The 14718-nt window shown below is 43.8% G+C and overlaps 1 protein-coding gene across 1 annotated transcript in view; it reads left to right on the forward strand.

Annotated features, from left to right (window-relative positions):
- Positions 1-12266, forward strand: part of SGPL1 (sphingosine-1-phosphate lyase 1) — a 64652-nt gene extending 52386 nt beyond the window's left edge. Inside the window, exons 10-14 of the mRNA XM_032232095.1 lie at positions 1298-1447; positions 2297-2535; positions 6429-6575; positions 9247-9367; positions 11220-12266. Of these exons, the coding sequence (XP_032087986.1) occupies positions 1298-1447; positions 2297-2535; positions 6429-6575; positions 9247-9367; positions 11220-11366 (804 nt within the window). The 3' untranslated portion in view covers positions 11367-12266. The remainder of the gene's footprint in view (positions 1-1297; positions 1448-2296; positions 2536-6428; positions 6576-9246; positions 9368-11219) is intronic.
- The last annotated feature ends 2452 nt before the right edge of the window (positions 12267-14718 follow it).

Consider the following 14718-nt stretch of genomic DNA (forward strand, 5'->3'; position numbering starts at 1 on the left):
TAAGGCTGCAGTGTCCCAGGATCATGTGATCCTGTTTTGCAACATTTAGACAAGCAAAGACAATGGGGAAGCCAGGCCATGTCAGCCCTGAAACCATATTTGGGGAGCATCTTCAGGGCTGCCTCAGCGAAGCCGGGTAGACCTGTGGGAATGTGAGCGGGGGGGAGGTAGAGATAGTAGGGGGATGTGTAGCCAAAATAATAATCTTTCGTGGGAGCCAAGGATGCTCTATCAGGTGTTTAGATTTAATTAATTTAGATTTGATTAATTTATAGGCCGCCCAATCCCGAAGGACTCTGGGCGGCTTACAACAAATACATTGAAAAATAGAAAAGTTAAAACAAAGAGGCATAGATTAAAAAACCCACAACATACACCCAGTCTAATTTGGGCTGGACCTCAAGCATGAGGTCAACAGCCCGGGGCCTGCCGGAATAGCCAGGTCTTAATAGCCTTAATAGGTGTTGGAAGAACGTGGGCCAAAGCCAGCCGGAGTTGGGACTACGTCCTGATTGGACCATGCGATAGACATGTGACCTGGAGGGCAAGAACTTTGGGGTTATTACTTGGAACCCTGACACTAACACGACTTAACAGCCGTGTTGCTAACTTAACAACTGCCGTGATTCACTTAACAACTGGGGCAAGAAAAGTTGCTAAATGGGGCAAAAGTCACTGAATTGTCTCACTTGGCAGCATAAATTTTGGGCTCAGTTGTGGTCGAATGCCATGGACTCTCTGCAAGGAATATGTTTATCAAGCTCCAAGCTCTACAACAGTGATGGTTAACCTTTTTGTCGCCGCATGCGCGTTCATGCGTGCCCAAAAGTGTGTTTGCGCGCCTGCACCCATAATGCAATGCATGCATTACACCCCCGTGTGCCCCACCCCTTGTGCATGCATGTGTGACACCACTGCATGTACCCCGCCTCCTTGCCCCCCCCATTTGGGGCCCGGAACCTCTCCTGCACCAATGTGAAAGTCAAAATCGAGCGGTTGAGGCCCCAAAATGCAATGCTAGTCCCTCCTGCGCATATTCCCCGCTCCCCATACATGTATGTTTGTGTCCCCCACATGCGCCCCCCCCTGCATGCACAGCAGAGCCCCGAAGACCAGCTGGATGGCTGGGGGCGCGTGCACATGCACGTTGAAGCTTGGCTGGGGCAATGGCTGGCGTGCCCGCAGAGAGGGCTCTGTGTGCCACCTGTGCCATAGGTTCGCCATCAAGGCTCTACTAGTTGTTCACTTCTGTGACCCAAGAAGAAAATGACTAAATTTTTCTCCTGTTTTGATGCAGCTTGCCCTGAAATACGATATTCCCTTGCATGTGGATGCCTGCCTGGGAGGCTTCCTCATTGTCTTCATGGAGAAGGCCGGCTTTCCTTTACCGCAGCGTTTTGATTTCCGAGTGAAAGGTATCACCAGCATTTCTGCAGATACGCATAAGGTGAGCCAAGGTAGATTTGAATGAGTTTCTGATAGGAGTTGTTTTGAAACTGCGCTAAGCTGGATCATGCATATTTCCTCTAAATTGTTTCCAAATCAGCATCATTAAAAAAATTGCTACTTAGTTAGTTTACTTTATTGTCACTGCACCTCGTACAACAGAATTAAATGCCATATTCATTGTACAGAGAATGTTTTAACTTCGTAAATCTTGTAATTCCTCCCCCCCCAATTTTTATTGATTTTTTTATTAATTACATTTCTTAGCACTTAATAAATATCGTGTTGTCTGGTGTATCTAATTTGCTTAACAGTTCTGATTATATTCCTAATCTCCACCCTTTTTTTCCAACCACTAGTAAAATAGATTCACTTTTTGATAGCATTCTGTCTCTTCTTTCTGCTTAATTTTCAATGTCAATCTACCATGTTTCCCCCCAAAATAAGACAGGGTCTTATTTTCTTTTGAACCCCGAAATAAACAGCCTTATTTTCGGGGAGGTCATTATTATTTTTGAGGTGCAGGAGACAGCGAGCGTGGTCACCTCATGGCTGCTGCGGTGTTGCAATTTTTTCGGGAAGGGCTTATTTTCGGGGGAGGGCTTATTTTAGCACATGCACTCAAATGCCCGATTGGGCTTATTATCCAGGGAAGTCTTATTTTCAAACAGGGTTATCCATTGCTGCACAGTCTAGTATCTTCTTAATTATCTCTTCATCTCATGGCGTTTCTTCATTTTTCCAATATTGTGCGAATATAATATCATTCAAGACAAAGGCCTTGAACCTGCCAACAGTGATTTTGGAGGGGGATTATTTTGCAACCTGAATATTGGCCCTTTCTTTGCAGTACGGCTACGCGCCAAAGGGCTCCTCAGTGATAATGTACAGCGATATGAAATATCGGCATCACCAGTTCTTCATTGCCCCTGATTGGCAAGGAGGAATTTACCCTTCGCCCACGATTGCTGGTTCCAGACCTGGATGCCTTATTGCAGCTTGCTGGGCAACCATGGTGCACCTAGGAGAACAAGGTTATGTGGAAGCCACCAAGAAGATCATCTCAACTACAAGGTTCATCGTATCTGAGTACGTACACGATTTCCATTGATTCTCTGTATTTTGTGCTTCCCTTCCTTCTCCCTAGGTGCCCATTTCAACCACTCTTTGGCTGCTCTACAGCTTGTACTATTTGCAAGCATTAAATAGGAGTGCGTTCTTAGCTATTAGCTTATTAGGATGATACGCATTATTAAAAATTATGCAGGGAAAACGGTAACATTAAGCTACGGACTTCATTGGGGGGAGGGAGAGGGAACATTAGTGAAAAACCAGTCCTTTTTTGAGCACAGAGAACGATGACTCTTAGTTGGACACGGTGGCTCAGTGGCTAAGACGCTGAGCTTGTCGATCAGAAAGTTCAGCAGTTTGGCGGTTCAAATCCCTAGTGCCATGTAATGGAGTGAGCTCCCATTACTTGTCCCAGCTTCTGCCAACCTAGCAGTTCGAAAGCATGTAAAAATGCATGTGGAAAAAATAGGGATCACCGTTGGTGGGAAGGTAACAGGGTTCCCTGAGCCTTCGGTATTTAGTCATGCCGGCCATAGGACCACGGAGACGTCTTTAGACAGTGCTGGCTCTTTGGCTTTGAAATGGAGATGAGCACCGCCCCCTAGAGTCGGGAATGATTAGCACATAGTCCAAGGGGAACCTTTACCTTTAAAGATGACTCTCTGTTGGTGATTGGCAGAAAGAAGAGGCCGTATTGACTGAAATAGTAGAAATTAGAAATGGGCAGTTCAGAAGACTTTCATGCTTCTTTCTTCTATCTCCTTTTTTCAAGACATCTTTCTTATTCTGATGAGATTTGGAATATCTCTCCACATAGTTCCATGAAATAATATTGTAATTAAACATGGAATTTTGTTTTAGCCAAATGTCAACTAACAATGCCTGCTAAGGATTATATGGTACATTTGGACAGGACCGTGCAGCCTGATGGCTCAGCGCTTAAGACGCTGGGCTTGTTGGTTGGAAAGCTGACAGACGAGGTTTGAAACCCAAGTTCTGCAAGATGGGGTGAGCTCCTTCTCTTGCTTCAACCTAGCAATTTGAAAGCAGGCAAATGCGAGTATATAAATAGGTACCACTTTGGTGGGAAGGTAATAGCATTCCATGACATCATGCTGGCCACATGACCACGGAAACATCTTTGAACAGCACTGGCTCAATGGCGTTGAAACGGAGATGAGCATTGCCCCCTCTGGTTGGCAATGACTATAGGAGTAAATGTTGTAGCCCGTCAGCAAGCAGCAGAACTGGCTGCAGATTCGGATGTTGAGGAGATTGGGGAAGAACATGGGCAAGACTTGGAGTTTTGAGAAGGCTATGATAAGGGCTCTGTATCAGAGGCAGAGGCTGTATGCCAGTTATCAGTTGCCTTCAGAATCGGAGATCAGTGAGGCAGGCCAGATGAAGGGAGCAGCTAAAGAACTGGGATTGACTTGGGAGTAAGGTCACAGGTGGACAATGAATGGCCCCTCCCAGAGGAAATAAAAGAGCAGTTTAAGGGGAGTGGAGTTCGCTTAATTCGTTTGTGACACTCCAAGACTTTTTGCCAAGTTTTGCAGATATCGACCTGGCAGCTCTCCAAGCCAGGTAAGGTCTGTGACTGTAAATCCTCCCTTAAAAGACTTTGCTGGATGTGAATAAGCAGAATTCACAGTAAATTAATAAAAGGGGGTTTTATTGGGACAAGGAGTTTGTTTCAGGTTTTCGGGAAGCCTCGGTCAGAACAGTAAAATCCGCAGAGACTCCATTCCCTTTACCTTGGATAGAACTACACACTCTGTGAGACTTGATATTGTGGCATTCACTTTTGGTTGATCACACCATTCTGTTGGGTGATCAGATAACTCTATCTTAACAGACAAGAGGCAAAATTTTAGGGGAGGGTCGCTCCCATCCCCCAAATTGGCATCACTACAAATGTCACATAAAGCAATATTAGGTGAATCCCTTAATAATCTTTCTTTAGAGGTTCATCTTGTTTTGGAAATAAAATTTTCTTCATCCTTAGATGTCACTGTTATTTCAAAAAGTGCAAATATCTATTGAGATTTCGTCTGGTCATATTTTTTTATGAGGGAGATTTGAGGGAACTCTGTGGCTTTCCAGATTCTATTGAATTAAAATTTCCAATTCCCAGCAGTCCCAGTTAGCATAGCCAGTAAGGAAGGATGTTCGGTGTTTGTCGTCCAGGAAACATCAGAAGGGTCATGCTGGGTGTCCTTTGTGTAGACAACTTTCAAATTGTGTTTTAAACAAAGAATGCATAACCTCTTGTGTTTCTTGGGATTCTAAGCACTTCGAAATACCATTAAACCTTGCTGTTCCTCAGGGCGTATTTGGATAAGATTAAGAAATACTGCTTTGTGATGCTTGTTGTTCTTTCTTTGTAGTATACTCCAGAACACGTAGCTAAAAAATTTTCTGGTTTGCAATGGGGTGGGGATTCTTATGTTCTATCTTTTTTTCTCCCTGCTAGTTTAACATAGCTTGATCAGGATCCAATTTGGGTGGGCCACCGGGACCAGAGGTTTTGTCTTTCGAGCTTTCAGACTCGTGCTGGAGCCCATCTTCAGGGAACTTCTGTCTAGCAGAGTGTGTACTTTGGGCTGATCTGTATGTGTGGTATTTATGGTACCTGTTGTATGTAGCTTTTTAAATGTTGATTGGGGTATTGATGACTGGTTATTAAATCATTGGCTGTTGTTTACTTGTGCTGGCAAGCCCTGACTGAGCCTGTACTTAAGCTGGTGGTAAATCAACACTCCTGTTGACTGACCAGTTTCCCAGGCTTCAATCACTTCCACAGCTGTTTTTGTTCCTGCCCATCCAACAATCTTAATAGCTGCAAAATTGAGTGTATGCCCTTGTTCATTGCATTGTGAGGCTACCAATGAGTTGGGATCTCGTCGTCTGACCGCTCACTTGCACCTCCCGATCTGTCCTACATAGTCACAGGGGCAATCCATGCAGGTAGATTACATTGTGTTAGGATCAATTATTCACATGCCGACTGCTCGCTTTTTAATATATAATGAAAATGGGTTTAAGAAGCACTTTTCCACATGCATGTTAGGCCAAAAGAAGGTGGGAGGAACCTTCTGAACTACCTAAAGCCATGATTTGAAGTAGGAAATTTGTGACTTGGGGGACACTATTTGCCTTGAATAAAATTATGAGATCACATTCTGTGTTTCGATGTGGCCACTGCGCTTAACTGTGGCCTCTTGTTGTAAACTCTTCATTTAAAGTCAAGTTGTTTTATAAAGTAATATTTCATGTTGCTTTGGGTGATGTTTTGTTTTCCTAGTCTGTGGATACAGAGACAGAACACAGGTCCAGTCACAAATTTTGTAAAGAAAGAAAATAATAATAATAAAGCAACCACCCCACCCTCATTCCCCCCAATTTTCTCTGTTAAGAATAACTGATTCCTGGGTCAAAAAGGGACAGCAGCTAAAATTACAACGTTTTGATAGTGGCCTTTCAATAGCATAAATTACAGCATTGAATGTAACATAGATTAGAGCTGTGGTGATGAACCTATGGTGGACCCCTCTCTGCGGGCACACGAGCTGTCACCCCAGCTCAGTTCCACCGCGCATTTGTGGGTGTCTCCCGCCGGCCAGCTGATTTTTGGGAGTCTGCCATGCATGCGGGAGCCCCCCCCCCCTTGTAGCCCATTTTTGGTCCCATGAGTCTTCAGGGAAGCCTGCTAGGTCCAAAACGGGTCACAGGGAGTGGTAGTGATGTTCGCACATGCATGTTCAAGGGGCCGGGGCATGCGGGGTGTGTGTGTCACACATGCATTGCATTATGTGTGTGGTCATGCATTCTCTTTCGGCACATGAGGACAAAAAGGTTAGCATCACTGTACTAGAGGGGATGTATTTTTAATATGTTTCTCTTTTAAGGTTGCAGAAAATGGATCACATCTGTATCATTGGCAAACCAGAGGTTTCTGTCTTTGCTTTCAAGTCTGATTCATTTGACATTTACCTATTGTCAAACCTGTTAATAGCCAGAGGATGGAATCTTAATATTTTACAATTCCCTCGAAGGTGAGTTTCTGGGGTGTTTTTTTTTTCCTCTCCACCACTTTCAGGTGGGGGAGGCAAAACGCTGGTCAAGCATCTAAAATTTTTGGATGGAGCAGACTCATGGCAAGTTCTGGACCACTTGTCCCCCACAGTGACCAGTCAGAAATCTATGGAAACCCACAAGGAGGACTTCAAGACAAAACTTCCATACTTTGTTGCATCTCAATAGCTGGAATTCAGACGTCAATTGTTTCTGATCTTGGGCTGGTTCACAACTGTCCAGCATACGTAGTGTCAGGGTTCTAAATAGTAGAATAATAGAAAGTGTGGCAGGTCAAATATCCAAAAGAAAGATGGCTGCAGACCTGACTACTATTTTTTGGAGTATAAGATGCACCTTTTTCCATAAAAAAAAGGTTGAAAATCTAGGTGCATCCTATCCACTGAAATATCCACATTTTTGCCTCCCCAAACCCCACCCCTTTCACCAAAATGGCCATGCAGAGCCTGTAGGAAGCTTTTGGAGAGCTCCTGGGGGCTGGGAAGGGCAGAAATGAGTGAAAAACGGACCATTTTTTTGCTCAATTCCCCCCCCCCCCACCACCCAGGAGCATTCTGCAAGCCCCCAAAGGCTATTCATGCCTTTTTTTTGGGGGGGGGATGGCCCATTTTTGTGAAAAACAGGCAATTTTTGGGAGGTTTGCAGAGTGCAAAAACTTTTTTTTAATTTGTCTCTTCGAAACCTTGGTGCATCTTATACTTTGGTGCATCTTATACTTCGAAAAATACAATAGTTTTGAGAGCCTTAATTCTCCATGATATTATCTTATTTATTTTTTTACAATTAAGTTGGTGGGCTTTCATTAGATATGGATGGGGCTTCCATAATTATTAGAAAGGGAGGAAAAAGAAAGGATTTCTGTCTATTTTCTCCATACCAGGAAATGCCTTTCCCACATCTATCCTGCAGGATATATACCAAAATTATCAGTTTTTGAAAAATAATGCTAGAGAAAGAGATATATTCTCCCTTTAGCTTTAGCTATTTTCTACGGTTTCTCATTCAAGAAAAATTCTTTCAAGAGATTATATTTATTCCAAGATATTTGGAATATGTTTTATATAAAATTTGGGATTCCACTCTTTGGGATTTCAGTTGTAGCCCAATTTTTTTTCTGCCGCTCAAATGGAGCACGTGATGAAGTGCATGCGTGCATATGTGCTCACTGGCTGTTTACACGCCTTAGTTGCAAACCCCTTACAGCCCACCAAAGGGCCGCAACCCACAGGTGGGGGATGCCTGTCTTAAGCAACTTGTCATAATTTGAGGACTACCTATATTGAACTTGGTCAGATTTCAGTTTAAATTTAGTCAGTTCAATTTAAAACATATTGGAAGAGAATTGGCTTCAGAAATTATATCAAGTGAGAATATTATTATTAAGAAGTTCTGATGAAGGGCATTTGGTATTATGTTGAGAATACCCAAGAGATATTTATGAATGGCCTGTGCAGGGGTCGGATTCAGCAGATTCGGACTGGTTCAGGCAAACTGCATGTTAATTTTAATCTTGTTTGCTGAACTGGTAGTTACAAGGACTGGCTGACCCCGGCCACACCTCCCCTCCCAAGAATCCCCACAGCCCATTCATCATGCCAGGTAAGTTCAGGGCCTGCATGGAGGCTCTGGGAGGGTGAAAAATGGGCCTACCGGACGTTCAGAAATCGGCCCATTTCCGGCTTCTGGAGGGACTCCGAATCCTGCGGGAAGCCATTTTCACCCTCCCGGTGACTAACGAAAGCCTAAGGAGCATGGGGAGGGCGAAAAATGAGCGTACCAGAAGTCCGGAAACGGGTCCGTTTCTGGCTTTTTTTACCCTCCCTGGGGCTTGAGGAAAGCCTCCAGAGCCTGGGGAGGGTGAAAATGCCCCCCCCCCATGGTGCAGGAAGCTGACAAGGCCACGCTCACCGAGCAACCGGGCAGAGAACCGGTTGTTAAAAATTTTCAATCCCACCCCTTGGGCCTGTGGTTCATTGTACAGTCATCTCTCTAGCAGTCTGCAGCTTCTCTCTGATTTCCTCTAATTCAGTTAACCACTCAACAGAAGATACCAAGAATTTGGGTATTGTCCTTTTTTTTTTAAGCAACAGTGCTGTTAGTTTACCACTAAGAGAGAGAATCTTGCCCTTAAGAAATTATTGACAAGAAATTGTATCTCTCCTCCCACTTTGCTTATACATTTGTTGGAGAATTATGAAATTTCCTTTGTGCCCAACCTTGGCTAAGACTTTAAGATGACATGAAGTGAAACAGGCTTTCCAGAAAGCTGAAATTATAGTATAATAATATAATAGGCAGATTATGTTATTATTCAAAATCTACCCAGGGTCTCCTGTGTGTAATTTTTATAATAAATGCAGGAACAAAATAGCCCCTCCCTACGGAAAGTACGCACTTCATTATAATACAGGAAAGAAACATGGTAAGCAATAACTTAATTGTGTGTTCAGATGTTGCAAAAATAGGAACCGGCACATTGAGTCTATTTGTAATACGGATGTGAAATGTAGCTAGTGAACCAACATGATTTTTCATGCATTTTCCAGCTCTGGATAGAGTATGATCAAGAAAGAAAAGGTTCTGATTGTGATGAAAAGTTCACATTTTACCTTTCTCCCCTCTCTTTCCAAGTATTCATTTTTGCATAACGCTGCTACAAACAGAACCTGGGGTGGCTGAAGAACTGCTGAAGGACATCAGAGAGTGTGTCTCTGAGGTCATGAAGAATCCAAAGGAAAAAACCACTGGCATGGTAAAGGAAATTTTGCATTTTTCTTTTTGTCATTTGCTATTATGGAAACAGAGAGAGACACCACAGTGGCACTTACAGTTGGCAGAAAGCGAATAGGACTTAAACCCTAGATGTAGCCTGAAAAATCAGATTGGAACTTTGGGGACATTGCTAAGTTTACACTCAAGATCCTGTAATCCTGCGATGTCAAAGTGAAGACCCTGGGGCCGGATCCAGCCCCCGGGGTACTTAGATCTGGCCCATGGGACCACCCTAGAAATGGCAAAGCACTGGCCCGCAGTGCCCTCTGCCAGGAAAAACGGAACTCAGTTGAGCTCCGTTTTCACTGGCAGAGATTACAGGCCTTTGCAACCGAAAACGGAGCTTGGGAATCCGTTCTTGCTGGCAGAGCACTTGGGCTGCCACAGGCGTCCCTGACATGAATGACATCGAGCTGGCCATGCCCACCCTGACCACGCCCATCTTGGCCCCCCAAAGTCAAACACAATCCTGAGGCGGCCCTCAATGAAATGGAGTTTGACACCCCTGCTGTAATACCTATATTTCAGCCGTTGGCCCAGTATTTTTATTTAGTTGAGGCTGGCGAGCCTGCTAAGAGTCATTCAAAGAGATGTCAGGTCAGAATGTAAATTCACACATTCCTTAATTACATCTGAATTAGTTGACTAATTAATTGCACGACATTTACTTTAGCTTATTGTTGAATATGTCCAGTGAGTCCTAGGCTATTGACCAAGGCTAGTTAGGACCCAGAATATTTCTTTGTTTAGCATAGTTACTTGGGCTACCCTTCCCTTCCAGGTGTGAATCATGGAATTGATTAAAGAAATACATTATTTGAATATAAACTAGTTGGGGCAACTTCCTTCTCGAGCATTCGTTTACATTAGCATGGATTAGTTACGTTACGTTCAGAGAGGTCTTATCTAGGTGCACTATCGTCTGGCGTGCACCGGATGGAAATTCAATAAAGGGCTTTTTTTCAGATTCTCTCTGTGTATAAGCATTTCACTTGATATTTCCTGTTATATCTTTATGTTTCAGCTTTCTTTAGAATTTCTGTAGGTCAGGGGTGTCAAACTCTTATTTCATTGAGGGCTGCATCAGGGTTGTGTTTGACCTCGGGGGGGGGGGGGGCAGAGTGTATGTGGCCAGTTTGACATCACCCGTGTCGGGGGCGCCTGTGGTGGCCTGAGTGCTATGCCAGTGAAAATGAGTTCCCAAGCTCCATTTTGGGCTACGGTGGCCTCCTGCAACCTTCTGCCAGACAAAACAGAGCTTGGGAGTACCACACCCAGCCCTTCTGAGCTCTGTTTTCGCTGGCAGAGGCACTGCAGACCGGTCCTTCGCTGTTTCCAGGGCGGTCCCGCGGGCCAAATCTAAGCGCCCCGCAGGCCAGATCCATCCTCCCTGCTCCCGGAACTTGAGTTTGACACCCTTGCTGTAGGTGATCTGCCCTTACTACACAACCCCTTTATATCTAGGCGTTTGATAACTAAGGCAATCTGCTCTATTTCAATGTTTTAAAATGTCCTTTCATGTTAATATGCTCCTGATTTTTATATGGCTTATGGTTTAGATTTAGATTTATTAACATTTGTATGCCTCCCACTCCCATTGGACTCTGGGCGGCTCACAGACAAGACAAAAAGAAACATATTAAAAAATTTAAAATAAGGATACAAGTATTAAAATTTCACACCATGCATATTGTTTCATAAGCACTGGATTTTATTGTTAGCTCCTTTGGGCATTATTTATGTAAATACAAGTAACACCTTTCAGAAGTCATGTGGCGTGGAATAAGCCTTAGCTGATCGTTGTGTTCTGTTTTTTTCTTTTCAATTTATAGAGTGCAATCTATGGTCTGGCGCAAACCATTCCTGACAGAAACCTTGTTTCAGAAATTGTTGGCGGTTATTTGGACAGCCTCTACAGCACAGGTGTAGAGTCCCCCTTGACTGATACGCACATGAATGGTTCTCCAAGCCCCCATTGATTTTTAATCATGTATCACAATTGTTGGATGAAGACACACTAAACAATTCAAAGGAAAGGTAATATCACTTGGGAGTGTTTCTTCTGCAGATGCAGCGATCTGTTGGCATAACATTCCCTTTTAGGTTAAACACAGGTTCAACTCCCCCCTAGCTTTAGATTGGCTGTTCAGATCTGTGAAACGTCAGGAATTCTCTCTCTCTCTCTCTCTTAACTTCTGATAATTATTTGTATATCTTAATGACGACTCAACTGCTGCTTCTAGTCGTCCCAAGACACGGCAAGCTTAAGGGCAATGCAAGTCAGGTCCATCATTGTTCATGCTCAGGTGTTTGGAATTACTTCAGTGGACGGATACAGATATCTTGGCTGACGTTCGCACCGAGCAGTGGATTCAACAACAGGTTGCGCCTCCTTCACAGATGATAGGATAAAGTGTTTGGTTCACTCTGTGGGAATTTGCTCTGATTGAGAGGAAGTGGATCAAAGGGGAAAAAGGGACACTTCCTTCTTTCCTTGTATCTTCGGGGTGCTTTTCTCTTTTCCCTAATTTTTTTTGTTATTGTGACATATCTCTCCCCCCCTCCCCAAGTCTTTGAGCCATGGAGATCCACGAAGGTACTAAGGATAAAATGGTTCTTCCACATCTACTTTCTGTGTTAACTACAGTAGGAGAAAGCAAATTGCATTTCTTCAGTGTCACTGAGAAGTCGAGATGTTCGGCTCCTTCAACTGCTCCCGTGCATAGCTCTGCCATTGTGTTAAACGCCTTTATGGACTCAAAAGAGAACCGGGGACTCAGAATGTAATTATTTGTAGGACCTCCCCAGGCCAGTGCTCCCTTTCAGGCGTTGCACTGATTTATCAGACCCATTCTCAAGAGAGCACACACAGATTTGCCTTAAATGCGGAGAGCATCTCTTAACTCAAGGAGCCAAGCAGATGATCCAGTCAATAGATGATCACCTCCGTTATGGTACTACGCTGAAAATAACCTCAACCTCAGGTATCATATAGTCCTCCTCTTCAGTGTTTCATGATGTCTCAGTTCAGTCCACCTGTATGGTAGCACTTTGCCACTGCGATTGGGATACCTGGCCATGGTGGGCGTGGCCTAGTTGGGTTCCTGCACCATGGCGGGGGGAAGGTTTGCCCTCCCCAGCTCCGGAGGCTTTCCTTGAGCCTCAGAGAGGGCGAAAACAACCTCCCCGGGCTCCAAAGGCCCTCTGAAGGCCGGAAATGGGCCCGAACTTCCGGTAGGTCCGTTTTTCACCCTCCCCAAGCCTCTGCTCATGCCGTGCACTTACCTGCATCCAAAACAGGCCGCGTGGGGACTCCTGGAAGAGGAGGGGTGGGTGGGGCCAACCAGGAGTGGGATTTGGGGGTTCTGCAAACTGCACAGAGGTTCTAGAGGTTCTCCCGAATCCCTGTGAACCCCTAGCAGCCCACCCTGAGAACAAGGGTCTCCAACCTTGGCAACTTTAAGACTTGTGGACTTAAACTCCCAGACTTCATCAATCAGCTGGCTCAGGAACTCTGGGAGTTGAAGTCCACAAGTTTTAAAATTGCCAAGGTTGGAGACCCCTGATCTAGAAGGTTGACCTCTAATGGTTTAGAGATACGTCTTCTATCCCATTGTTTAGTTTGCTTCTAGAAATAGCTGTGGCTCCAGTGGGCCATTCAGTGGGCCAAACGGCAGGCACATTAACTTTTAATTCTAAAGCTTGAGGTTTAAAGCTAGGTTCACCAACCTAGTTTTTCAGAGAATGGAGAACAGTTCCATTCCATCTTCCTCTATAGATAAGTAGGTACTTTGCTAGATCAGTTAAGGTCTCATTACATTCAGTCAGCAGTAGTTCTCTGTAGACTCATGTTCCTTTCAGTTATTATTGTACAATCCTTTGTGACTTCATGAGTTCAGGGTCTATATTATGTGAATCTTTGGATTAATCATGTATCTCTTCATAGCTATCTTTCTATTTCTATTTTGAACAGAGTGAATACAAAATAATTTGAAGGTTAATTGCCTAAGACATGGTATGTGTATCAACTAGTTTGAACAGGTACACAGATATGGTTTCCAAATTACATTGAAAACGGAAAACTCAATTGCATCCCTTGTACCTATATAATTTAAGGAACTGTTTTCATTCATGTTCTAGAACAGAATGTTAATTTTGTAAGATCTTAATTTCAGTTTAATCATGATACGTGTTCAAAACTGCTTTGTTTCAATACTTAACCCATGTATACTTTGTCATGCATCTTGTATATGTTTTCGGGTTTAAAATAAATGTTATTTTCTTCCTCAACTTCCAAGTTTAAAATATTGGAAGGTAGCCTTTTCCTGTCTTAAAGAGTTTGTTTATTGGAAAGTCGACATCACCGATCAAATTTGCCTTATCACCAAGATGATTAGGACCCCCATCTCTGAAATTTCGGGCACTGAGATGGTTGAAAAAAAAATCAAGGTGGCAATAAAAGAACTTATCAAAGTTTTATTTTATTCTGGCAATTTTACTTCCCTTTACTTACAACTCTCAAGAAACTTTGGAGTAATTTCAATTATAACTGAAATCCATTATTGTACAAGGATAATGAATGTAAAAAGGTGGCATGGCAGAGACACAGCTGCCATCTTGAAATTTTTGAGCTCACCACACCCATTGGATGACCTTATCACATGCTATTGGGTATGTCAACAAATGAAAACCTAGCTTTCTTTAAAATATGTTGATAGACAAAAAGGTGCGAGTGATTTTAATTTCCTATCTCCTGCTGTACTAGCCTACATTAAACTGGGTGTGATGATGGGTAAAGCTTTCCTAAGGAAGAAAAATCGCCGTGATTTTCAATCTATAGAGTATAGGCTTCTACATCACTATGTTGTCACCCGCCAGCAGGGCTGGCAGCAGATTCGGACAGTGAGGAGGTTGGGGAGGAACATGGGCCAGTCCTAGAGTCTGGGGAAGGCTCTGATAAGGGGTCTATGTCAGAGGCAGAGAGAGGGCCAGAGCCGTATGCCAGTTATCAGCTGCCTTCAGAGTCAGGCATCAGTGAAGCAGACGAACAGTGGAGTCTGTTCCCAAGGTGCGCATGCGCAGAGTTGCTACATGAAGGGAACAAATAAGGAACAAGGGTCAACTTGAGAGTGAGGCCACAGGTGGACGATGAATGGCCCCTCCCAGAGGGAATAAAAGAGGAGCAAAAGAGGAATGGAGTTTGCAGGAGACAATTAGTTCATTGGTTCCTGACTCTCTGAGACTCCTTGCCAAGTTTTGCAGAGGAAAGGAGTTTGCAGGAGACAATTAGTTCATTTTAATTGGTTCCTGACTCTCTCAGGCTCCTTGCCA

This window comes from Thamnophis elegans, chromosome 15 (assembly GCF_009769535.1).
Source record: "Thamnophis elegans isolate rThaEle1 chromosome 15, rThaEle1.pri, whole genome shotgun sequence".
In the NCBI taxonomy this organism is placed as follows: Eukaryota; Metazoa; Chordata; class Lepidosauria; order Squamata; family Colubridae; genus Thamnophis; species Thamnophis elegans.